This window comes from Peromyscus leucopus, chromosome 1 (genome assembly GCF_004664715.2).
Source record: "Peromyscus leucopus breed LL Stock chromosome 1, UCI_PerLeu_2.1, whole genome shotgun sequence".
Lineage (NCBI taxonomy): Eukaryota > Metazoa > Chordata > Mammalia > Rodentia > Cricetidae > Peromyscus > Peromyscus leucopus.
The window spans coordinates 63,431,065-63,457,651 of NC_051063.1; the positions used below are offsets into that span (position 1 = coordinate 63,431,065).

At 49.5% G+C, this 26,587-nt stretch overlaps 1 protein-coding gene across 4 annotated transcripts; it reads right to left on the bottom strand.

Annotated features, from left to right (window-relative positions):
• Positions 1-1,345: 1,345 nt before the first annotated feature.
• Ptdss2 (phosphatidylserine synthase 2) lies at positions 1,346-25,904 on the bottom strand. 4 transcript variants are annotated; one of them, XM_028869971.1, is made up of 12 exons: positions 25,679-25,904; positions 21,527-21,628; positions 14,418-14,500; positions 10,249-10,316; positions 5,660-5,794; positions 5,203-5,253; positions 4,575-4,688; positions 4,378-4,496; positions 3,030-3,144; positions 2,796-2,941; positions 2,507-2,692; positions 1,346-2,184 (listed from the first exon to the last, which is right to left on the bottom strand). In XM_028869971.1, the coding sequence occupies exons 1-12, from the start codon at positions 25,792-25,794 to the stop codon at positions 1,992-1,994; spliced, it is 1,428 nt and encodes a 475-aa protein (XP_028725804.1). In that variant the 5' UTR covers positions 25,795-25,904; the 3' UTR covers positions 1,346-1,991. The 4 variants fall into 4 exon arrangements, with proteins under 4 accessions (XP_028725804.1, XP_028725820.1, XP_028725814.1 ...); XM_028869987.1 differs by lacking the exon at positions 14,418-14,500 and having other exon boundaries at positions 25,679-25,736; XM_028869981.2 differs by lacking the exons at positions 10,249-10,316; positions 21,527-21,628 and having other exon boundaries at positions 25,679-25,887.
• Positions 25,905-26,587: the final 683 nt, after the last annotated feature.

A 26,587-nucleotide genomic window follows, 5' to 3' on the forward strand; every position in this document is an offset into this window, starting at 1 on the left:
CTGTGGGATCGGGACCCGTCCCTGGTACATGAGCCAGTTTTTGGAGCCTGGTGCCTATGGTGGGACACTTTGCACAGCCTTGTTGCAGGGCAGAGGGGCCTGGACCTGCCTCAGCTGAGTGTGCCAGGCTCTGCTGACTCCCCATGGGAGACCTTGCCTTGGAGGAGGTGGGAATGGGGGGGGGAGGCTGGGGGCGAGAAGAGGGAGGTGAGGGGAATCTGTGGTTGGTATATAAAATGAATCAAAATCTCTTAATAATAATAAAAAAGAAAAAAGAAAACAAAACCAACCAAACAAACAAAAAACCCAAAAATCAAATCAAACCAAAACAGATGGAGCTATGGTATGACCCAGGAATTGCACTATCAGATGCACACACAAAACAAACTCAATCAGTTTGTCAGAGACATCTGTACTGCCTTGATCACTATAGCAGTAAGAAAGTGGGGAGTTTTAATCCCAGCATTTGGGAGGCAGTCAGGCGGAGCTCTGAGTTTCAGGATAGCCTGGTCTTCAGAGCGAGTTGTTCCAGGACAGGGTCCAAAGCTACACAGAGAAACCCTGTCTCGGAAAAAAAAAAGTAAAGGGGTCGGGGAGTAGTACATGGGGCTGGAGAGATGGGAGCTAACAACCTCTAACTCGGGGGTTGAGGATTTAGCTCAGTGGTAGAGCGCTTGCAAGGCCTTGGGTTTGGTCCTCAGCTCTGGGGAAAAAAAAAAGAAAGAAAGAAAGAAAAACAAACAACCTCTAACTCTAGCTCCAGGGGATCTGATGCCCTCTTCTGGACTCCATGGGCACTTGCACTCATATACTTAAAAAGAAAAAAAATTAAATATTTTTTAAAAGATTTTTTTAGTCAGGCATAGTAGCACAAACCTGTAATCCCAGAAACGGGGAGGCTGAAGCAGGAAGACTGGCAAGAATTTGAGGCCAGCCTGGGCTGTATATGGAGTTCTGTGCCACTCTGAACTATGCAGCAAAACCCTGTCTCAAAAACCCCAAGAAACAACATGCTGCCTGAGCAGACTGAGACAAGACTTGCGCGTTTGCATTTGTGGGACAACTGAACTTGTCAGAAGGCAGGTGGTTTGTCATTGCATTCCCAATGGCTGTAACTGTAAAGCTAGCTTCAGTCGTCTCCCATAGTCATTCTTCAGTGATCACCAGCCCCACCCCGTGAGAGACAATGTGGCAGGCAGGGGACATGTCCTGAGCAGCTATGCCTGCCCCTGGAGAGCTGTGTCCCCGGCCCTCGAAGCCCAGTGAGAACTCCAAACGGCTGGAGCAGTCCCTCCCCCATGAGGTCCCTGGGAGCATGGGGCAGAGCAGGCAGCCAGAGGCTGCGCACCTTCGTCATCACTTTATTTGTTCCATTGCTCAAGAGTACAGCTATAAACTTGGGGGGCCATGGTGACAACAAACCCTAGCACCTGGGGTACAGGTCTCCAAGTTGGACTCTCTGACTTGATACCCCTCAAGGGACCAATCTGGCGACCTCCCTCCATGGACACACCCTTCAGCTTAGAGTCCGTTAAAGGAAGGCTCCAAAGGAAACCAACGGCTCAGCACTGACTCCAGACCCACCACTTTGTAGCCATCTTGGTGGTGTGACATCCTTCACTTCTGCTGCTGCAAGCTGGGTGGGGCCACAGGGTCTCACGGGGCTTCTGCCTACCCCACAGAGGGTAGAGAAAGAGTGCTGAGATGCCTCTCCTGGCTTGTGCTGAGACTGAGCACAAGGGAGACCGTGGGCCAGGACCTTGGCTGACCAGGACAGGGCAGGACCCTTGCTCTAGAGCAAGCTCCAGGCTCACAGCCCTGGAGAAGTGTCAGGAGCCAGTATGTGCACACACCTACCTGCACACAAACATGTACACTCAGGTGCCCCTGGTAAAGTGGGGTGGGGCCCCCCACCTCCTCTGATGCAGGGAGCATAAGAATGGGAGAAATGGGACAGTCCTATGGCACAAGGCCAGTGAAGAGGGGGAGGATCATGAGGCGGCTGAGGCCCCCTCCTTTGCAGCAGGTACACTGTCGTCATTGATGGCCCCCTCTTCCTCTGCAGTCCCAGTCCCTAGCACGTCATCATCCGGCCCTGGGTGCCCATCCCCATTGTTGACGGCTCTGCCCTGGTGACTCTGCTGCTTCTGTCGCCGGGTCTCCTTGTATCTCATGGTGATGTCCCTGTGGGGCAGCAGAGCCACCTTAGCCCCTGTCCTTGCAGCAGCCCCCAGCACATGGCCCACAGACGCCTGGATACTTTGCTCGGCAAGAGGTTACACCTGCTACAGTTCTGGGGATGGCTGGGTAGAGGTTAAGCTGGAGTGCCAGCTACAGGCAAGGCAGGCTACCTTGAAACCTCAAGAACCTGGACCTACCAGGCAGAGCCACAGAGACTCAGAGAGCACAGGGACAAGTAGAGCCACAAGACAAGGGTGGGGAATGGATGGAGGACAGACTCCACTCACAGTGAAGCCTGATGGCCGGGGGCCCCATCCCCACTCACCGCAGGAAGAAGCGCCAGACAGTCCACGTAAGCACCAGGATGGAGCCAAGAGTCCAGCACTGGGAGATGTAGAAGGGCAGTGACAGGGTGAGTGTGTGCGGGTCATACTTCACCACGATGAGCAGTTCTGTGACTGTGATGGCTGCCACCAGCCAGGCCTGCTGGCCCAGCTTCCTGTGGGGCTTCCTGCAGAGAGGCAGCAGCTGCCTGGCTTGCTCAGCACCCCAAATGCCCTTGGGGCTCCCAGGCTCCTGCCTCCCACACCCTAGGCCTTATGGGCGGCCCTCACAGTTCATCCATGAAGTCATAGATCTCACGCATGGCCACACCACCCACGTTCACGAAGAAGACCAGCCGCAGGAGGACCAGGTAGTGTTCAGGGGGCATCCATAGCACAAACTTCAGGTAGAATGTGTTCAGCTCTGCTAGCAGGAACTGGGGAATGGGAGAAGGTCAGTCGTCAGTTTGAGAAGTAACCATTGATGGTGTGTGGATACACAGTCACCAGGCTGCTGGGACTTACCACCAAGATGATGCCACACACGGCCAGCCAGCGGTGCAGGCTGGAGGCTGGCTTCCACTCAAAGCGTACCCAGCTGTAGGGCGTGAACTGAAAGGCAATCCTCTTCATCTTGCCCCTGGGAACCAGAAAGCCAGGAGCCTGAGGACAACGGTCAGGTCATGGAGCATACTGCCAGAGCTCCAGAGCCATTGCATACTGCTCTCAGCAGACACAGGCTCCGTCCTGTCCAAAATCCCACAGCTACTCAGGGGCTATTCCCATGCCTGAGGCACACAGACAGGAGGGGACCTCATTCCTTATTGTCCCCCAGTTTGTTTCTCTTTTGTGGTGCCTGGGACCAGAGTCTCAATCCTCTTGTCCTCTACCTTTTCGGTGCTGGGACTGTCTTGCCTAGCTCCTCCAGCCTTTTTACTTTTATTTTATTTTATTTATTTATTTATTTGAGACAGGGTTTGTAATGTAGCACTGGCTGTCCTGGAACTTGCTATGTAGACCAGGCTGGCCTCAAACTCAGAGAGAACTACCTATCTGCCTCTGCCTCCCGAGTGCTGGGATTAAAGTTGTGCACCTCACCTTTGTTGTTGAGACAAGGTCTTACTGTATAGTCTAGGCTGGCTTCCAATTCATAGAAATCTTCCTGCCTTCCTGGGATTAAAGGTGTGTGCCACTGTACCTGGCTAACTTTTAGTTTTATTTTGAAACTAGGTTTCATGTAGCTAAGGCTAGCCTCAAATTTACTATATACCTGGGGATGACTGTGAACTCCTGATCTGCCTTTACCACCCAAGTGCTGGGATTACAGCACATTTGGTTTATGTGGTTTGGGGGCTTTGAGTATGGTAGGTAAGCACTCTACTGAGCTGAGCTACATTCTCAGCCCCCACTTCTTCTTGGTTTAGAGACAAAGTCTTACTGGACCGCCTACACTAGCCTCAAACTTTTGTGCTCAAAGAATTCTCCTGCATCAGCTCCCTGAAGCAGTGAAATCTATCAGTGTATGCCATCATTTCTGGTATCATTTCTTTTTTTTAAATCTCCTAAGTAGCAGAGAAACTGGGTATAGGGATACACACTAGTCCTCCCAGGAGTTGGGAGATGGGGGCAGGAGTCACCCTAGATGACACAGCAAATCTGTGGCTAACCTGGGCTGTATGAGAGGTGACCGAACATACCCACGGCCTCTTGAGAGAAACAGGCCAGGGGCCAGATGGAGGAGGAACAGTTGACGCTCCACCACTCTAACGTCTGGAGGACAAAGACCATCTCGCCTGCCACCCTCCTGAGCAGCAAGGCCCTGTGCTTGGGGGCCCAAAGCTCTGTGGTTCCCTCTACAACTCCCAAGATGTACTTGTAGGTTGGAATGTTCCAGAGGCCCTGCCACTTATATGTCTTCAAGGACAGCCACTCGAGGGTCTTCATGCCACAGTAGATGCCCAGCCCGTTGCAGATGAGCACGTCCATGATCCACTAGGTCGGGAAAGGAGAGGTGTTAGCCTCGGGGCCTGGGACGACAGCCCCGCCCCCAGCCTTGCCCGCTGCACCTACATGGTCCCACCAGCACTCGCTGAAGTTGGGCAGCTGGTGCTCCAGGCTATACTCCAGGAACTCGAACATCACGCTGATGATCATGCACATCCACCAGTCACGGATCATGAGGGTCTGTGAGGTGCCAGAAAGCACCCCGTCAGCCTTTGCCATTCACCCCTACAGACTGCCCTTCAAACAAACTACCCCTGCTTCCTGCCTCCAGCCCCCAGCCGGGGGTGGGGGGTCCCTGGTATGTGTACTAGATGGGCAACTTTAAGAGTGTTGGTTAACATGGAGGGGCCCAGAGGTTTGGCACTGAGCTCTGCCAGGAGGCCTGGTTCAAGGTGTGTGCTGTTAACTGGTGGGCAGCACCTGGCCCCCTGCCCTCCATCTCCCCGTCCCTTCCTAAGGGCGGCAGTGCTGGGGACAGGGCACAGATCTGAGCAGCAGGGTCAGCACAGCACTTGAGTTCTACCGAGAAGCCTGGAAACTTCCAGGATTGTACACACACTCGCGGGATGGCAGTGCTTCCGTACCAGGGCTCACCCATCTACCACTCGGGTCAACTGTGGCCCCAAATGGCCTGGAACATGGAGGAAGGGCAACTAGAGAGAACCAGGGTGTCAGGCCAGCTAGGTCACCCTACCTTCAGATACCAGCCAATGAAGTGTGCAGGAACAAAGCCATCCAGCTTGTCCTGTAGGTAACAAGGATGGGACCCTGAGGCACAGCTCCTACCTCAGGCGGCCCCTCCCTCCCTCAGGCAGTCTCCTCCCCTGTGGTATCTTGGGCAAGTTTCCAGGGATCATACAACCTCATGCTGTGCAGAGGCCCAGGGTCACTGCCCCCCCCCCCCTTCAGGCTGATGCCAAGTCAGAGTCTGGCAAGTATGTTGTTATGTGGACACCTTCAGATGACCATGCTGGTAACAGAGAGCAGGATGCCTGATCCTCATCTAACATGAACAGGGCCATGGGCCTGGACCCCACGTGCAGTGTGGAAAAGCAGGAGGGGGCAGTCCTGCAGGGTACCCTGCCTGATCCCATCCAGTGAAGGCCAGCCCTGGGGTTACTCAAGTCCTGCAGTGGAGGAGAACACCCTACCCAGATGTTGTGGAAGGGGTCAGTCTTGTTGTCGGCATCATAGATGAGGCAGTTGCCCCCGTAGTCCCTCTCTGGCAACGGGACTCCCAGCCTGGGATCCACATACTTCAGAAACTGTCGGCCATCCTGGACTGTCTGCAAAGCAGAGCCATTAGTGTGGTCAGGCTTAGGAGGGCAGCCCGGATGGAGGAGTCTGCGGTGTGATCTCTGTCTGGGTCAGCATGGCCCTTCCACTCCAGCTAGGGCTGGAGACCTGGGGGTGCCTTGAGTCCCAGGGAGCCCCCTACAACACTCTCCCAGGGGACACAGGACTAGGTCCCTATCCAGAAGAGGCAGCCTACACTGCTGCCCTTCCACACAGTCCAGGGCCATGCCAAGGCCACTCTGCCAGGCACAACCCCATCTTTTCAGATACGCAGCAGCTGATCAGAGTTCTGTCCCCTCAGTGGAGGAAGCACTTTTGGACGCAAAGGAGGAAGGCTCCTAGAGGAAAGCACAAGCTAGGACAAAAAAAGGCTAAAAGGCCCACAGACTCAATGATACAGCCGAGGTCCACAGAGGAGGTGGAAGTGAAAACACACCAGACAGGACCAGCTGTGAGTCTAGCCCCTGATCGGAAGGTCAGGGTTCACCTGTTCCTGGTGCAGACTCCACAGATGGCCATCTTGCTAATGCCACGTGTCCTGAAAACTATCAAGACTTGAGGAAACGTTGAGGCAGGAATGTTCTTGAAACTACCTCAGCTAAGGGCCTGAGGCCTCAAATGAAGTCAGAAAAGGCAAGTTCTGGGCTTGGCAGAAGTTTAGAATCAAGGGGTACCTGTCGCTAGGTACAAAACCCCTGCTCCCCGATCAACATGCAGAGACCTTCTGACCCCGTGGCATTCTTGTAGAGGGCAGGTGAGCAAGTGGGAAGTAGCCAGACTGCAGAAGGACCTTCAGAGAGCGCACTAAACTGCGATGCCCCCAGTCATGTTTTATACACGGGCCAACACAGATGGAGCTGCTTCTGTAGCCAAGGGCTGGGACACCTGGCCAGCAAACCAGTTCCCAGACTGCAGTCTCCTAAGAATCTCCTCCATCCTTCAGCAAAGGAACAGGGCCATGGGAAAAGGCTGAGTCCAGGTCTCACGTAGGGGGTGCATACAATCGGAACATCCTATGGTATGAGTCAGGAAGGGCTTCAACAAACAAAAAACCCAGAGCCCTTAAAGACGGGAGTGTGTCAAACAAGATAGAAACTAAATGAGAGCTGCCAATGGCCTAAAGAACTCCAGTGAGAAATGTAAAAGAGTATTTGGTTACAACCTGAAACAAAGTAACTTTGAGTCACACTAATCCCAACAAATTATTAGATACTTAGGACATGGTGGAAAAGAGTTGGCCTTTCCTTAAGAGGAATTCCAATAACACAGACACACAACTCTGAGGTAGTGGAGCTCAAATCCTGGCTCCTCCTCCCACATGGATAGCACACAGAAACTTCCTTCTAGAGAGCAGACGGAGCCAGCGGTGGTGGTGGTGCACGCCTTTAATCCCAGTACTCGGGAGGCAGAGGCAGGCAGATCTCTGTGATCGAGGCCAGCCTGGGCTACCAAGTGAGCTCCAGGAGAGGCGCAAAGCTACACAGAGAAACCCTGTCTTGAAAAACCAAAAGAAAAAAGAAAAAGAAAAAGAGAGAGGACAGAAATAGGCACCGTATGGAGGGACACTGAGAGGCTGCACATCCACAATCAAGGCCAGTCTTACCGGGCGAGCAGAAGCCCCATGGACAGATAGGTGACATATACCTTAATCCCAGTCAAATCCTAACAAACACATCAGACAAACTCTAATTAACTCTGACGCCAAAGCCAGAAAAAACAGTTCCAGGAAGTCAAAGACATGTGTCTCTTGAATATATATGCAAAGATCCTAGGCAAAATACGAGGCTGAATCCTGACTACAGACAGGGTCATACACCACCAACTGCATCTCAGGAATGCATCATAAGTGCCAGTAAAAAAGTCATGCCAAGTATGGCGGTGCACACCTCTGACCAAAGCACTCGGTTAGTAGAAACAAGAGGACTACTGCAAACTCGGGGCCAGCCTGGGCTACACAACAAGACCCTGTCTCAAAAACAGAGCAGAACAGGATATCCCAAGTGAACCACATTTTAAAAATTAATCAATATAAGGCTCAGGAGATGGCTCAGAGGTTAAGAGCACTAGCTTTAACCATAAGTCCTGAGTTCGATTCCCAGCAAGCACATGGTGGCTCATAACCATCTGCAATGAGATCTGGTGCCCTCTTCTGGTGTGCAGGCATACATGCAGGCAGAACACTCTATATATAATAAATGTTGTTTTAAAAAATTAATCAATATAAATACCATCATCAATAAAGAAAAACTCACATAACCATCTCAACGCAGGAAATGCATTTGACAAAATCTAATATCCTAAAATCTAATAATAAAAACAGTCAACTAGCTATAACTGAACTGCTTCCACTTGGTGAAGGCTTCTGGGAAAAGTCAGAGCTCCCAGCACGCTCAGGACAGACGGGCTAGATAGTCCTCTAAGATCAAGAACCGGTTAAGGAGGTCCATGCTTGTACCCGACACATTGCTGGAGGCCCACTAGGGGAGGAGGCAGGAGTAGGAAACAGAAGGCACCAGACAGCAAAGACGTGTCACACACATGACCAATACAAATGGAGCTGCTTCTGTAGCCGAGGACTGGGACACCTGATCAGCAAACCCAGTTCCCAGACTGCAGTCTCTTAAGACTGTCCTCCATCCTTCAGGAAAGGAACAGAGCCCTAGGAAAAAGGCTGACGGCACGAACTAGAAAACAGCAAATCCTACAGAAGTACAGAAGCTAATAAGTTCAGCAAGGCCACAGGGCACGAATCGACATGAAAATAAACTGTATTTCTACACACTATTAACAAGCAATCCAAAACAAACCTGAGAAGACAATTCCACTTAAGAAAAGCATCAGAATGAGTAAAATACTTGGGAACAGTTTAACAAAGGAAGTACAAAACTTACAGTATGGAAACTAAAACACAGTAGGAAGAAATTAAGGACCTAAATTATGGAAAGACATCCCGTGTCCGTGGATCGCAAGACTTAATGACGTTGTGATGGCAGTATTCTACACTGACCAATGCAACCCTGTCACCATCTCACCTGCTAGGGCTGGGTGTGGCTCAGTAGGAGAGCGCTTGCCCAGCATGCAGGAGGCCTGGGTTCCATCCCCAGCACTGCAAAGAAAGAAAAAAATCTCATGGGCTTTTACATGGCCGGAAAGTGAGTCTACCACTCATTTGGAAATGTAGATCAGCCGACAGGGCAATCTTGAAAAAGAAGAACAAAGTGTGGAAGACTGCATTACCATCTGACCAACCAGACACCCACCAGCCTCTGCAGAGATGCCAGCCCATGAGAAGCAAGGTCAGCCTGAGAACTACATAGTCCAGAGGAGCCCAGAAGATGTGAACCTAGGTGTGCTGTGGTGTTTTCAAGTGGACCCCTGGCTCCTAGGAAAAAGACAAAACCAGGAAATGCCCCCTTTTACCCATTAGGATATAATTCCATTCACCAGCAGCAATTACACTCTGAGCACTCACACAACAGAACTGGAAGAAAGGGTACAGAGCAGCAGGGATTCTAAGTCAGTGCTGGTGGGATGCAAGATGGCAGAGCCATGCTGGAAACCAGCCTCACAGCTCCTCACACCGCTGAAGGCGCATGTGTGATGTGACCAGTGAGACCACTATGGCCTGTCCAGGACAGAAACGGAAATCTGTCCATACAAGGCCTGATCGGAGTGTTGAAAGCAGCTTGATTCATAACAGCTCCAAATGGGAAACCAAATGTCTCTCAGGTCGGCTGAGTGGGCAGAATGCCATCCTGTATGTCCCTTGGCCACAGGAAGAGGCACTGTGCTGACGATAGAGCTGGGTGGACCTCAGGTATGACAAGCTTACATGGTTCACATGGGCTGTTCTGAGACAGGTCTTGACAGACGGCAGGTGACTGCAGGGCAGAAGAGTCTATCAAGGGATTTGAGTGAGTTTTCTAGAGACAGAACTATTCTGGGCCCTACTACGATCTTTGTATATGCACAGGGACTCGGCCCTAAATAACTCCACAGATGGCACAGTAACAAACCCGGCCGCTCACCCACGAAGCTCAGAGTTCAGTGAGTGAACCATCAGTGAACACAGTGTGACACTCCCTCCCCACTCCACCCCCTGGTGAGTTGCCAGCCCCACCAGCCCTGGGGGTCCCAGGTAGGCCAAAGTTCCTAAAGCTGCAGCTGCTCAGCTACAGGCCAGGGGCAAACCTGCCCATTTCCTGTCTTGGAATCAGATGAGCTGTTTCTCTACGTCTGTCCCTGCTCGTACACAGACACGGCAGCAGCCTCTGCGGGCACCTACATAAGACAGTCCTCCCCGAGGGCCCTCCTGGAGTGAGACAGTTTGTAGCTACCTGTGCTGGTCCTGCCTGGTGGCTTCTTGCCAGGACTCTGGGGACTGACAAGTCAAGGCCGCCTCTGTTATCTATTCCTATTTTATCAACCAAGGAAAACCGCTTACCTGGAAGAGGATGAAGATGAGAAACAACTCGTAGACCACACTAACACACAGCCAAAACCGCCAGTAAGCTACAACAAGACAACAGCAATGTCAGGGCTCTGCTCTGGGGCTCTGGCCCCACCCGGCCGCAGGAGGTTCTTGATCACAGACAGTATTTTTCGGGGTGGGGGGGCAGTGCTCAGGTGTCCTTCATAGAATTTTTATAAGCATGGCCTAAATAAATTTACACCAGAGATCTTCTCTCTGAAATGTTTCCTCTACTCCAGTCCTGAGGAGTTGGTTTCATTTTGCCTTCCCAGAGGTTCAGAGGCCTATAACGTTGGGTAGAAGAGGTGATGACAGCATCCTGCTCTTTATCTACTACTCATGTGGCTGACCTGCACCAGGTTCTGCTGGACACCTTTTTCAGGGATGAGAACCTTGTAATTCTAGTATGTTCAGTTTTTAATCATGAATAAGTATAAAGTTTTAGTCTTCTTCATTTAGGAAGGTGTTTTAACACAAACCGTATCAGCAGATTTCTGATATTCAAATATCCTCCACCCTCAACACCACCATGTTACTGAAGAGCCAGGGAGGCTCCATGCATTCAGGGTGTGTGTGTGTGACCTATCTATTTGATTGAGAATGACAAAGCCAGATGGGAACATGACGGGAAGCTCTTAATGGATTTGCTCATGTCACTCTGGGATACAGATGGAGGTTAGGCATGTGCTTCCCACTTGAAGTGGGGGAAGAGCCTGTGTGAAAACCTTCACCAGCTCTAGAGGTGCAATGGCAGCTGAGGGCGGCAGGGTGACCTACACCACCGGAGTTGGTGTAATGGGGGGGTGGGGTGGGGGGGCTTAAAAGAAGAGCCAGATACCTAAAGCCACACATTCCAACAGGAACATTTTTTTCTTTTTCTTTTTTTTGGTTTTTCGAGACAGGGTTTCTCTGTGTAGCTTTGCGCCTTTCCTGGAACTCGCTTTGGAGACCAGGCTGGCCTCGAACTCACAGAGATCCACCTGTCTCTGCCTCCCAAGTGCTGGGATTAAAGGCGTGTGCCACCACCGCCTGGCTCTTTTTAGTTTTTCAAGACAAGGTTTCTCTGTGTAACAGCCCTGGGTGTCCAGGAACTCACTTTTTAGACCAGGCTGGCCTTGAGCTCAGAGATCTGCCTGCCTCTGCCTCCCGAGTGCTGGGATTAAAGGCATGTGCCACCACCACCCAGTCCAACAGGAACATCTATCTTATGTCCTCAATTCTGAGGCTGATACCATCTCTTCACTATTGCTGTTTCCTGTCTTTCCCATGTTCTTTTTAAGGAAGAGCCCAAATCAGAAGCTGAACCACCTGAATCCTTGCCTCCTTTAGGCCTATCCCTAAATATCCAGCTGCCTCCACACACCTCCTCCCAACCTGGTGTTTGGTGGGTTTGATGCCAGTGTCCCCTGTCCACCCAAATATAAAATGTGGGGAAGGAACACAGGCAGTTTAGCAGTGCTGGGGATGACATCTGAACCCTAGCTTTGGACACAGCCACAGATAAAAGAACTAGGATAGGAGCTGGGGTGGTAGCTCAGGGGTGGCACACTTGTCTAGTAAGCACGAGGCCCAGGGTTCAGCTCCTAGCACTGCACACAGACAAAAACAAAAACATTAAACCAAGGGGGGAGGCTGTTTCAAAAGAACCAGGACCTATTTCAAGGTGTTCACTTGGAATCACAGCCAATTAAAGTTTCCAAATAAAGCAACTCCCCAGACAGGTCAGCTGAAACCTCCTTTTGCTGCTCTAATGAGGCCAGGCAAATAATGGTCCTAGCTGAGGCAGCATGACTGGGTCCTCCTGAGTGCAGACCAGGAGGTAGGGTCGAGGGCAGAGCCCTGCAGGACACCCTCCCCAGAGTGGAACACATTTGAGCTGTCCCTCCCGATGTTCCACTTGTTGATGATGTCTCACTTAGGCATCACATGCCTTTTGACTGGCGGCTCTGACGGTTCCATGCTCAGTATATTAACAAAGAGTGAGGGGGAGATGGCTGAGGACAGACTTCCTGCATAAGTAAGACAAGGAATGGTGAAGAAGCCTGGAACTTATGCAAAGCAACTACAGTGGAGCGAGAGAAGGCAGAGCAGAGCGCTCAAAGTAACGCACAGGTGAGCATGCGCGTTAAGAGGGAGAGGACTCCTGGGCATGGTAACAAAGGCCTTTAATCTCAGCACTTGGGAAAGAGACAGTATCTTCAGATACTGAGCTGAAGACCCGACTGCTATACAGGGTGAGTTCTGGGCAGCCAGGGCTACACAGTGAGATCCTGTCAAAAAAACAAGAGGGAGACGACCAACATACAAGTACTGGGAGCTAGCTCAATAGTCACTTGGCTCAGAGTCCAGTGGGAGCCTCCGAAAGCTCTAAACCCTTCCAGACACGGTGACTTGAGTTTGCCAGGGTAGAGGGCTTGTGCCCCCGGACTAGAGTGTCTTAGAGACACTTCCAGTGTCCAGCCTGGTCCCATCTGTCATGTTCACTGAGATGCGGCATCCAAGAGGGAGGAAGTATGCCTTCCCGGATGGGCTTATAGCCCTCTTCTTCCAAACACAGGACAAGCACTTAGCATTCAGTCCCACCCCCCTGTACACATGTAGTTTTATTTTAACAAAGCAATGTGTACAACATTAACACCTAAAACTGAGCATCTTTCCTTTCCAGGGAAAACCAAGTATATGTGTGTGTAATCATCATAATTCAATTACAAAACAGAGAATGTCAGCTCCAAATAAAATTCTATAGGTTCTGTTGATTTTCCCACTGTGTGGTAGAGCTCAAGCCATCATTAGGAGAGACTTATTTCAGAAGTGCCATCTGAAAACATCACAATTAAACATATCAAAGGAGAAACAAAGCAAATTGGGCACTTTTTTAATTATTTTGCTTTTCTGGGGCTCTGCTCCAAACCCTACTACTGAGGCAAGGCTGGCTAGGCTCAGAGGGGGAAGCTCACTAAGACTCTGAGGCGACTCAGTAAACTAGCAGCAATCACAGACCACACAGCCTCGGGATCCCTGAAGGGCCCAGCTCAGAGCTTCTGAGCCACAGGGGAGTCTTGTCTTGTTCCCAGCTCAGAACTGACTTACTCTTGGCAGACATGCCCCATCTTGAAGGCTAACAAGCTCAGGGATAATTCCTTATCTCTGCTCCTACAGTGGTTTGCTACACAATCAGATAAGTACACAGAGACATATGGGCAAAATCTCAAGACTGCCTAATTTACAGAACAATACAAAAACAACAAAAGGGGCTGGAGAGGTGGCTCAGAGGGTAAGAGCACTGGCTGCTCTTCCAGAGGTCCTGAGTTCAATTCCCAGCAACCACATGGTGGCTCACAACCATCTGTAATGAGATCTGGTGCCCTTTTCTGGTGTGCAGACATACATACAAACAGAACACTGTATACATAATAAATAAATAAATCTTTAAAAACAAAAACCAAAAAAACCACAAACAACCAAAACCTAGGAATCAGTAGTGTTGTGGCACTCACTTGTGGTCCTAGTTTTAAGGAAGGGAGGCAAGGAAATTCCTTGAATCCAGAAATTGGAGAATAGCCTGAGTAATAGTGAGACTCTTAAAAATAGGTAAATAAATAAATATACACAACACATCCAAATTTAAGTGTTTATTTTTTAAAATGCCTAAAAAATAGTTTCTGTATTTCCAGTTTATACTCCCATTGAGACAGAAAAGAAACATGTTTCTAAACATATGATGAGGCCCTTGAGTCCCATCAACCAAATTGTAGCCTCAGGGGTCTCCTAGTCTGAGCTCTGGCCAACTGGGGAGAAAAGTGGGTGGTGGCCTGTGACCTCCAGCTGAGGTTCACACGGGGCACTTTGATGCCAGGGATCTGTCAGAACTTGGAGAAGGGGTGATGGAGACAGCACCCAATAGGACCCTAGGTCTCCAGCCCTCCTATGATCCTAGGGCACCCCGGTCTTGCAGGAAGAAGGTGAGAGCCATAGAACAGTTGAGGAACAAGTGGAGGAAGTCTAGTCAGCTATCCCTGCCATGCAGGTGGCAGCCACAGGAGGAGCGGGGACAGGACATTCACATCCAGCAGCACAGACACAGCAGCTGCTCAGAACAGAAGGGCTACGTAGCACACACGGAGAAAGAAATGGCGAGTTACCTGGATGAGGTCTGGAAAATGGCCCGTCTTTGGCTTGTGTGACTCCAAAACATAAGAAAACCAAAATACTGGCCACAATACCTCTGCAAATAAAGAACAAACAGCCCCTCAGTGTGCGCAAGCTTCTTCCAGGCAGAGGTGGGAGGCAGCAGGGACCCCAGAGGACACCCATCTTAGCCAGTCCCTGGCATGCAGGATCAGGTGTGAGCAATAGCCCACACTCAGTCTGGCAGCTACTCGGCTGATGCACAAAGATTCACTTCCCTTCTCAGATGTCCTTGGGTTAGGCTTCTCATGTCATTTACAGTGTCACCACTCATCCACTCGGACACATGATGATTAGCCCTCATAAAGCCCTTGAAAAATGATGATGGGTCTTCACATCGCTGTAGGCTCCTCAGGTGGTGACAGTCTGGTTTTGGTGATCCAGCTGGAAGCAGGACGCTCAGCCTGTCTGAAGATTTCCCTGCTGCTTTCCTCACAGTAAGAATATGGCTGTAGGCTTGGGGAGGAAGGCCCAGGGGTCAAACACCCCTTGGTCACCAACTATAGTCCCCACTATCTACCTGATCTGTTCTTAGGGTTCTGATGCTGCCCCTGAGCACAGCTGTTCTCTACAGAGCAATCCTCCACCTCCTTGATGAGCTCTGGGGAAGGAGCAGGAAAGGTGCAGGGCTTAAAGCTTCCTCAGGTAGAGCCTGTCCACGTGGGATTTTTCTGCATGGGAACTATGTCTCTTGCTCCTGTTTAATGATTTAATCACATATCTCACTATGGACTCCTGTATATGAGATTTCATGCTTTGGGTAATATTCCAACATCACTTTACCGATTTTGTTGCTCAGTTTTTTGTTTTCTTTTTTTTCCAGAGATAAGGTTTCTATGTGTAGCCTTGGCTGTCCTGGAACTCGTTCTGTAGATCAGGCTGGCTTGAAACTCAGAGAGTTACCTGCCTCTGCCTCTGCTTCTGAGTGCTGGTACTAAAGATACACCACTACAATTTTTTTTAAAAAAAGAAAACATTTTTTGTTTTGGCACACACCTTTAATCCCAGCACCTGAGATATAGAGGCAGGCAGATCTCTGTGAGTTCAAGGGCAGCCTGGTCTACAGAGCAAGTTCCAGGACAGCCAAGGCTACACAAAGAAAGAAACTCTGTCTCAAAACCTATTCCCTCTACCTCCACAAAAAGAAAATATCTGAAAATAAACCACATCTACACTGAACATGTATAGACTTTTTCCTTGTCATTGTCCATCACGCACTGAATCAGCTCTGTATGTAGCAGCCACATTTTATTAGCTAGTATATGCAGTTTAGAGATGATTTTAGTAAATGGGAGATTTATGTGCTATACACTGAGAGCACTGCATGTAAAGGATTTGAGTGTCCGCACATTTCATTATATCTGGAGGATCCTAAAAATAACAGATATCAGGGTAATTGTATGTGTGGATATAGGTTGGTGAAGGCAAGTGCATACCATTCTCTGAACTCAGAGCCTAAAGCTAGCCTTACCCTAGTGGCAAGAAGCACACCCAGCACCAGATCTTGGCTTCTAGTGTTCTGTAGTAAGAGACCCAGACTCCATGGAGTCATTTTAAGGCCAGGACTGAGGCAGAAAAGGCCCACAATGGGCCTAGAGGTTCCTGTTGTGTCTGAAACTCAGAAAAGCCTGCAGTGTTCTTAGGTCATTTGACATCAATGGCCTCAGTCAAAACTGAGCAGCCAGCAACAAGGTATGGTGGTGCATGCCTCTGATTCCAGCACTGGGAGGCACTCTGAGTTCAAGACCAGCCTGGTCAACAGAATGAGTCCCAGGACAGCCAAGGCTACACAGAAAAACCCTATCTCGAAAAACAAAACAAAAGAAACAAAGTTATTTATTTTTATGTGCACGGGTGTTTGGCCTGCACGAATGTCTGTACCACATGTATGCAGTGTCTACAGAGCCCAGAAGAAGGAATTAGAACTGGAGTTGTGAGCTACCATGTAGATGCTGAAATGAATCTGGGTTCTTCGGGAGAGGAGCCAGTGCTCTTGCCCACTTATCCATCTCTCCAGTCCCCTTTCAAATGTTTTCAAAGTTGGGTTGAACCCTCAGAGACGAGGCTGGTGGACACGGGAAGCTGAAGTGTTATAGATAACATATACTACTTGTAACCACCTGTTAGCTCCATATTGAGCTAAACCTGAGTTTGTCTCTGATGTCTCCCAGTGGGGACAGCTCTGACTTTTGTCCTTGGTGACATAAAAACTCTACTGGTTTCTGGCATCTGTCACAAAGGCACATCAAAGGCACAGCAGCAGCAACTATACAGGTACCCATGGGCTCAGCTGTCAGCCAGTACATGAGCTCTTGCAGTGTCTCTGCCTCTGTTCTTAAAGACTTCAGCTCCTGGCACTTCAGGCATCTCAGTGCATCTATTAATTGATTCTCTTGTCCATATGCCTTCCTTCTTAGGGTCCTAGTCACCATCGCCATCTAAGATAGTTTTTGTGTGTGTGTGTGTGTGTGTGTGTGTGTGTGTGTGTGTGTGTGTCACTTGGAATGGAACTCAGAGCCTCAACAATGCAAACACAAATGCTCTAATGCTCTACTATTGATCTCACCCTTAGAAGCTTGATGCTGGACCACATGTGAACACAGTGGAGCTGGAGAGATAGCTCAGTGGTTAAGAGCTCTGGATGCTTGCCCTGGTTTGATTTCCAGCACCCACAAGACAGCTTACAACCATCTTTAACTTCAGTTCCAGATCTGTCATGAGCACTAGACACAAAAATGGTGCACAGACACAACACACACACACATAAAATTAAGAAAGAGATATTAGTTCCCTAAGTTTCTTTCCAATGTGGACAGGTCGCTCTGCATCCCTGTTAGTAATGAATGAGTCACTGTTGTTTCACATCCTTATCAGTTTTTACATTTCAGTCCTCCCTGCAGGTCTGAGATGCCCTGTGATGTCAAGTGCTGCACATTTCATATGCTGTTTCCCTCTGCTTCCTCCTTGGTAAGGTTATCTGTTCAGGCCTTTCCCCCTCCAAGATTTCTTTATTTATTTCGTTTTTTTGAGACAGGATTTCTCTGTTTAGCAGTCCTTCTCATTTTGTAGACTAGGTTGGCCTCAAATTCACAGAGATCCACCTGCCCCTGCCTCCCGAGTGCTTTATTTTTATTCCTTTTAATTAAATATGTGTGTGCATGTATGTGGGAATGTGCACATAAGTGCAGGTGCAGGACGGTGTTAGAGCTCCTAGAGCTGGAGATGGGTACTGAGAACTGATCTTGGTTCCCCACAAGAAGAACAGTATGCACCCTCAACAGCTGAGACGCCTCTCCAGCCTTCTGCACCTTCTGTCAGGTCTTTTTTTTTTTTTCTTTCTTTCTTTCTTTTTTTTGTTTTTCGAGACGAGTATTTCTCTGTGTAGCTTTGTGTCTTTTCTGAAGTCCAGGTCTTTTACTCAGGTCCTTACCTTACTTTCTTTCTTTTTAAAGATTTATTTATTTATTATGTATACAGTGTTCTGTCTGCATGTATGCCTACAGGCCAGAAGAGGGCACCAGATCTCATTACAGATGGTTGTGAGCCACCATGTGGTTGCTGGGAATTAAACTCAGGACCTCTGGAAGAGCAGTCAGTGCCCTTAACCGCTAAGCCATCTCTCCAGCCTCCCTTACCTTACTTTCTAGAGAACAGACTTCTCATGCTGTCCAGGCTGGGTTCAAGCAATCCCCACCTCAGGCTCCCGAGCAGCTGGGAGTACATGTGTGTATCAACAGATTTTAATTGTGTTTGCCCTTTTAAAAATGGGGGGGGGGGGGTTGTTTTGTTTTTTGAGAAAAGAGGCAGGTCTTGCTATGTAGCCCAGACTGGCCTTGAACTTAGGGTTCTCCTGCTTCAAACTCCTGAGTTCTGAGATTACAGGTGTGTGCCATTATGCCTGGCCTTTAATTTTGTACAACTTTTTAAATTGTAGATGGAATGGACACTTCACCAACTGAGGTAAGAGAGCCTTAAGTGCCACATGCAGATAATAAATCATGAGCATCTGTGTGGCACAGTACAACAGTCCAACAGTCCACAAGACACACAGCCACTGTCATGGAGAAGAAGCCAGACACAGAAGAGTAACACAGCAACTCCATTCCTGGGCCAGCAGCAGGCACACAGGTGTATGTATGTACCTCAACTTACCAAGTTGTAATTTTATTAGAAATGCATTAAATTATAGGCCACGGTGGTGGTGCACGCCTTTAATCCCAGCACTTAGCAGGCAGAGGCAGGTGAATCTCTGTGAGTTCCAGGACAGCCAGGACTGTTACTCAGAGAAACCCTCTTCTGGCCTCTGAGAACACTCACCTATCCTAATACATAATTCACATAAATAAAAATATTTGTTTAAATGAAAAGTAAGCAAGTCTTGGGGTTGTGTCTCTGAGCAAGCAAGAGTGCTTGCTTGGTATATGTGAGTGTCTGAGTTCCATCCACAACACTGCAAAAATTATAAAATATTTTCTATAAGGCTGGTGACATGGCTCAGCAGGTAATATGGTTGTCACTAAGCCTGACAATTTGAGTTCAACCCCTGGGATGTGCATGCTAGAAGGAGAAAATTAACTCCTATAGATTGTCCTCTGACATTTGTGCACGCATGCATTGTATACACGTGAACACACATATACATATACACAAATGAAACAAATGTAATGAAAAATTATGTTTTACACATGAAGCCTACCCTAAGAGCGAAAGAAAACTCCCACATATTCCCAGGGAGGAGAAAATAGCAGATTCCAGGCTCTATCAAAAGAATTACAGGCCAGAAAGGTCAGTTCTTTCATGCTCTTAAAGACGAAGAGGCAGACAAAGAACATGAGGAATGAGTGTCTAGAGCAGGAGCAGTGAGGCAGCTCCCCTGAGGTCAGTGCTGGAGGAAAAGTGGCCTCATCCACACAGGTCCACAGTGCCACCCTCCTTATGCTTGGGGCTGAGCTCTTGGACTCTCCAGGGTCTGGGTCATCTAGTACTGACAACAGGACCAACACATTGGGTGGACAACAGCTCTGTAACTGCTCTGGCAGGTGCTTGGTGACCATCCCAGAGACCTTTGCATGTTCCTGCTCTTCCTTGAGACAACTCTTTTCCAGTGACCTCAGAGCTGGGCATCTTGAGCTAATTTTACTTCTCATATAGAGAAACCTTTTGGGGGGTACAGGGTGTGATGCTAAGGATTAAATTCTAGGCCCCTAAGCCATACATTCAGCCCATGGAGAACACCTTCTGAGGTGTAGCCATGTCCCATCTCTGGACTTATTAGCCTTGCAGAATGCTACTGACCCTCCATGCCCAAGTACACAGACATGAATTCAGAGAAATCCAACATACTCAGACCCAGTTTTGTTTTGTTTTTGAGACAGGGCCTCACTATGTAGCAACAGCTGTCCTGGAACTCTCTATGGACACCAGGCTAGCTTCAAACTCATAGAGATCTGCCTGTTCTGCTTCCCAGTGCCAGAAAGGTATGTGCCACCACGTCCTTTTTGGTTGTTTTTTGATACAGTCTCACGTAGCCCAGGCTAGTCTTGAACTCACCATGTAGCCGAGATTGACCTTGAACTCCTGATCCTTCTGCCTCTTGTTTCCCAAGTGCTAGGCTTACATGTATGAACAATCATACCTAGTTAAGATCAGTTCTATTTGAAAATTCCCTCTGAGCAGATATAGGCTCAAACAAGAGTCTACAGCCTCCATACCCTAGGGGCTAGTATGTGCAGATGGTCCCTCTGCCAGGACCAAGACAAGGAAGGGCACAACAGACCCTACCTAGTGGCCCAGGAAGCACAAGTTCTTCTCTCAGTATTAGCTCATCTCCTTAAGAGCATGTTGAGCTTACAGGCCTAGCCTGGGACTTAAGAGTGTGATGGAAGCCTTTCCAAGAAAGAGGGGAGAAACAGGCAGGCCTGTAGATGAGAATGAGCAGGAAGTGCCAGTATAGGCCCAGCCAGACATGATGGACTAGAGAAGGGCTGGTGGGCCTGGAATCAAGCCATCTCAAGCTCAGAAAACATAAGGAAACTCCGAAGAGGCTGACTGTGAGTCGGAAGTTACTAAACAGTAAAGAAAACTCACAGAAAATGGGCCAGGAATAGCTGGAAAACCAGCTAGAGAGAAGGTACCTGTATTGCCCAAGAAAGGCAGATGGGAGCCTGTGGGTCCAGCAGCCTAATGGCAGTGTTTTACCATAAGAATCCAGCTGTACCCAAGGCATAAGCTCCATTACAAAGGTTCTACATCCCAGACAGGCTGGGTATCCTTATGTCCTAGAGTCTACCACATTGATGGTGAGCTGTTCGGTGTGATGTCACTCTCACAAGACCCACAGAAATTGGGGAGAAGGGAATGACTACATCCACATGTATGTTCACACCATACTCACTATTACCCCATTCAATTCTTATAGCAAAGTACTAAGACTTCCATTTTCCAAAAACAAAATTTTGACCTACAAGTGTCAGGACCATGGAGGCTCCGAAAGTCTGGAGGGCAAGCAACTAAGGTGCACTGAAATCTTACTAATAGACTTCTGACATCTCCCTGTGCCTCTGCCCTACTAAATCCTCTCTGGTCTCCTCTCTAGTCCTCCCAGAGCAAGAAGGACCTGCCTTGCCAGGCAGCATTCCAGGGCAGATTCGCAGGCTAGAGAATTAGAGGAGCAATAGGAAAGCCTGTCAGTACTCTGTATGCTAGGGACTGGCCTCAGAACAGTGCTTGGGACCTGCTGCTCTGGAGAATCTTGAGAAGCATGGTCACAGGTGGTCATTGAATGTCCACCTGGCCTCTTAAGCAGTTTGTTTAAATATTTAGAAAGTGCTGGCATCAACACCACCATAGAAGCACACAGCTAGGGAGAATCACCCTGAAGGCTGCTGCAAAACATTCCTATTACTTAAAAGTAGGTAGGGTCCTGGGCAAGAACTACTCCACAGTTCCAAGGGAAGGTGCAGAAGCTTGTCACTTTGACGGACAAGGAGAATTCAGATCCTGGGCTGGCCAGAGCACCACAGAGCACCACAGAACACCACACCCTCCGCACATAGGCAGTTACCTCTTGGTGTTGTAGGCTGTATCCTGAGGTGTTTCCTCCAGGAGAGTCACATAACCCAGTGCACAGGTGAGGATGAACAGCACAGTTAAGGTGTGGGCACGCCTGAATTCAAAACACACGGGCAGTGTCAGAGCAGAGAGAAGGTTACCCAGTACTCCTGATACCTACTCACCCAGCACAGGAGAGGGTCTGACCTGCACTCCCGAGCTGACTGACCATTCCCATGGGTACCAGAGGGGTTGGAATGCACTGCCTACAGCACAGGTAGACAGGATCACATAACTAACACAAGTCAAACATGGAAGGCTTTCCCCATTTTCCCTCTAGTTCTGAGGAGTGAGCCTACGGCCTTTCATGTGCCAGACAAGTACTCTACCACCGAGGGACAGTCCCCAGCTCTTCCCCTAGATCTTAAAAATTACTTCAGCTCCTTGGTTACTTTACTGTTATTTTTTTACTAGTACACTGATCTTCTCATAGTTTTTGAAGCAGCCAGTAAGCTGAGGACATCCTTGGCTTTTTTCTTTTCTTTCTCTCTCTCTCTATCTCTCTTTTTTTTTTTTTTTTGGTTTTTCAAGACAGGGCTTCTCTGTGTAGCCCTGGCTGTCCTGGAACTCACTCTGTAGACCAGGCTGGCCTCCAACTCACAGAGATCCGCCTGCCTCTGCCTCCCAAGTGCTGGGATTAAAAGTGTGGGCCACCTCCGCCTGGCCGGGAGTACTATCTCTAACTTCTCTTAAATATACCAGGAATATCTGAAAAAGAAATAACACCTTTCCCCTGAGGTAACTGTTTGCCCTATCGTTCACATAGTTACCAAGTACCTGGCCTCCCCTGACCTGGGAAAAGTGAAGCAGCAGGAAGGGGATCCAGAGGCAAGGGCATCAGCCAGACAAACTCACAGCAGGTAGACTTCAGAATGTATCGCTCGCTCAACACATACACACACACACACACACACACACACACACACACACACGCACACGCACATGCACACGCACACGCACACGCACGCAACAGATTCCAAAGGCAGGTCATCTTTCCCCTTCCAGAATGTCAGCTTTGTGCAATGGTGCGCTTCCTCCCCCGTCCTGTGGGCAGACACTGGGATGGTCTGGGTCCCATGACTAGGCCCAGGATGAGAGCTGACTTATGTAAATCTTGGGACTTCAGTCATTGCATGGGGCAAGCACGAGGACAAACTGGTTCCTTGCTATGAGTGGAAAATACCCAATTGTTGTTCCTCCCTAGAGATGACCATGCTCCTCATGCTGAGTGGGTAGGAAGGCAGCCCTGCCAGAACCAACCAGGGAAACATGAGGGTGTTGCCAAGAAAGGGAGAAGGCTTGCCCCAGGTCTGCAAGAGGCTCCTAGCCTGTTACACTGGCCTTCCTGGCCTGCTGATCTGATAGTTAAACAGGTATGAGTTGTCAAATCATGTTTGCTGGATGTGGGCAAACCTCGGCAAGCCCTAGTCCACAGTGATTACCTACACACACCTGAAGCTGCAGAAATACAGAACTATTGAGGATGCACTGGTGATATCTGCCTCAACTCACTTAGAAGGCTCACCAGAGGGCCCAAGCTTTAAGATTCAAGCATAGACTACCAATTTTCAAATTGTCACAGATTCCATGCTGGTGGGAGTAGGTTAGAAAGTGACACTGGGGGTCTGGAGAGATGGCCCTGAGGTTAAGAACACTAGCTGTGCCGGGTGGTGATGGCGCACGCCTTTAATCCCAGCACTCGAGAGGCAGAGGCAGGTGGATCTCAGTGAGTTCAAGGCCAATCTAGTGTACAAAGTGAGTTCTAGGATAGTCAGGACTGTTACACAGAGAAACCCTGTCTCAAAAACCAAACAAACAAACAAAAGAAAGAAAAAAAAAAACCACACCAGCCACTCTTCCAGAGGATCCAGATTGGACCCCTAACACCCATACAGCACCTCATCAGTCTGGAACTATCTATTAGTCCCAAGGACTAACTATTAGATCCTCTTCTGGCTTCCAGGGGCACTGCACACATACATGATACAGATACAGACAGAACATCAGAACACACAAAATAAAATTTTAAATAAAGTTCCAGGACTGTGCTAGAGTCTGAGCTCTTGTTTAGTTTCCTGACATATCCCCTAAGATAGTAACGGCACTCAGTAGAGGTCTCCAAAATACACACTGAAGAATGACTGGATGAATAAATGAATATAAAACAAGAAAGGCAAGCCAGCTGCCCACTCCAGGATTCTCTCTCCAGTGGCCATCAATGATACTGGGGGAGGGTGGTGCCTCCCTCCTGCCAAAGAGGCATGGTGGGGGCTACCTGACAGAGAATGATGTTGAAATATCCACTTGAGTAATGTATAGTCCATCATGAATATAAGGCCAATTAGAGCCCTTTATTTAAGCAGGGGACCAAAAGTAGGCTCCTGCCACAAAGAACTCTTGGCCCTGAAGGCAAGACAGAGTTTATAAAAACAAAAAGCAGGTGTGGGCCAAGGATTTTACAGGAATCATTTCCCTGAAAGGGAAAAGGATCCTTTGTCCTGTCAGGCAGGATGTGAAGGAGATGGTACGGGGTCAGTCATGGGATTAGAAACCACGTGTCCTGTCAAGCAGGACGAGGTATGGGGTCAGTCCTGAGGTCAGTTATGGGGTCAGGACAGCCTGACTTCTTCTGGGTCATTTCCATGTCCAAAGGACCTCAAAGGTCAGAAGTCCATTGGCACTAGCTCTGGCCCTTACTCACAACTTCAGTTGCCCCCTCCTTTCTCTCCCCCACCCCAGGTTTCGCTATGTAGTTCTGGCTGTCCCAGAACTCACTCTGTAGACTAGACTGGTCTCAAACTCACAGAGATTCACCTGCCTCTGCCTCCCGAGTGCTGGGATTGCTTCTTTCCCTTCTAATGTTTTCACAGTCACCAGAGGGCATCATATTGAAAAGAAGTACTGGCTGGACCCCCTTGCAGAAGAGCTGTCCATAACCTGGAGAAAGTGCTACTAATATAAGAAGCAAAGCTATCTCCTACACCCACCCACTTTCCTGCTACTTCAACTGTATCTCACCAGAGCCCTCAGCTACCACTCCCTCTTGCAAGCCAGAGATACAAGCCAGAGTCCCTCAGAGAATCCTATCTGTGTAATGGCACCGTCTGAATTATCCAATCACTTTCGGCCAGGCTTCTCTCACTGATTAAATGTGCTCTCAGCACTGTTACTGCTGTTCTCTCAAAGCTACTTCCACTTAGCATCCCCAGTGGGTATGCATTTGTCTCCCTGCACTTGGGTCCCACTTATCTACAGGACCCACCCCGTATTGCATAGGTGGGTGGAAACTTAGCCATCTGAAGACTGGTAAAGCTTCTGGGCAATGATGGCACACGCCTTTAATCCCAGTACTCAGGAGGCAGAGGCAGGTGGATCTCTATGAGTTCAAGGCCAGCCTGGTCTACAGAGTGAGTTCTCAGACAGCAAGAACTATCACAACAGAAAAACCCTGTCTCGAAACACACACACACACACACACACACACACACACACACAGCAAAACCATTCCTCTCATGAAGCATGCTCTCTGGTGTATGAGTTTTGTCGTTTCTCACAAATGAGGAAAGGTGAAGGGTTAGTCCAAGGTCATGGGATCACACATTTGGCTGGTCAGCCAGGGCGGTGACATGGCCCTTTAAAGGAGCAAAGCACCTGCAATTCTTAGGCACTCACTCCACTCAAGGCAGAGGAGGCAGCCCGACTCCAAAACTTGTCAGGGGCTGAGCTGTGCAGTCCAGAGTCACTGAAAAAGGTAGCAATGAGCAAAACCTAGCACACAGACATGCCATACCCATCAGGCCAGTTCAAGGCAATGCCACCGGGGAGGAGAAGGGGATGCTAACTGTCCAACGGAGGAGAAGCCTGCATGTTGCTAATGTGTGGTGGCGAGGCCTTCCAGAGCTCATTCCAGGGCTCCCCCGACCCGAAAAACACTCGCCATCTCACACGCAGACGACCACGGGGGCGGGAGGGGGGTGTTCCACCGGCTTGCCGGTCTCTGAGCCCCGGTGCGCCGCTCCCCCGACTGATCCTGGCCTTGACGGTCCCCGACTCCAACCCAAACCGCCTGTCCCAAGCCCGGACCCGGACGCGGGGAGCCCCTCACCAAAAGAAGGTGTTGGTGCCATCATCGTAGACCTCGGACTCGGTGCTCCGGCGGCCCTCGAGCAGCGGAGACCCGGACTCCGAGCCTCCGGCGCCTCTGCGCTCGCCCTTCCGCATGGCGCCCGGCCTGCGCAGCCCGCCAAGCTGCGGGCGGCGGGCAGGGGTCGCGCTGCCGCCCGGCGGGGTCTCCGCGGGAGTGGGGCGGGGCCGTGAAGCATTGTGGGACGCGTAGTGCGCGCCGAGCCGCAGGGCATGCTGGGCGCTGGCGGCCCGGGTCCTGAGCAGCTACCCGGGGAGGGACGCTGTCCGGTTGCTAGGAGACCGGCCGCGTGCTCCGCCTTGCTGGGAGACTGTTCTAGCGTGTGGCAGTGGTTGGTGTTGAGAGAGTTCGGAAGACAGGTGTCTGGGGACGCAAAGAGAACCAGCTTAAGCTGTTGTGGTGGCCCTAGCAAACGAACTAAGCACCGGAGAGGCTGAGGCAGGACGACTGCACCAATTCAAGGCCACTCTGGGTTACACAGACAAACCTTGTTCTAAAAAGTGGGTGGGTGTGCTGGAGAGATGGCTTAGCAGTTAAGAACACTGGCTGCACTTTTAGAGGACTGGGTTCAGTTCACACCCACATGGCAGCTCACAATCTATTGTAACTTCAGTTCCAGTAAACCCAACGCCCTCTTGTGACCTCGCATGCACTGCACACTGGTGGTGCGGGCAAAACACCTATACACATTTTTTAAAAATTAAAATTTTAGCCAGACATGGTGGCAAATGGCTTTAATCCCAGCTACTCAGGAAACAGAGGCAGGAAGAAGATCTGTATGTGTTTGAAGATAATCTGGTCTACATAGTGAGCTCCAGATCAGCCAAGGCTACAGTACAGTGAGACTTAGTCTCAATTCCTTAAAGTTTT

Bases quoted from the DNA above. Each gene is read 5' to 3' on its own strand.
- Ptdss2 (XM_028869971.1), bottom strand. From the start codon at position 25,794: ATGCGGAAGGGCGAGCGCAGAGGCGCCGGAGGCTCGGAGTCCGGGTCT. The intron at 4,689-5,202 runs GTAGGGTGACCT...GGCACCTCACAG, and splicing joins TCATTGGCTGGTATCTGAAG to ACCCTCATGATCCGTGACTG. The intron at 3,145-4,377 runs GTACATCTTGGG...TCTGGTTCCCAG, and splicing joins TGGAACATTCCAACCTACAA to GGGCAAGATGAAGAGGATTG.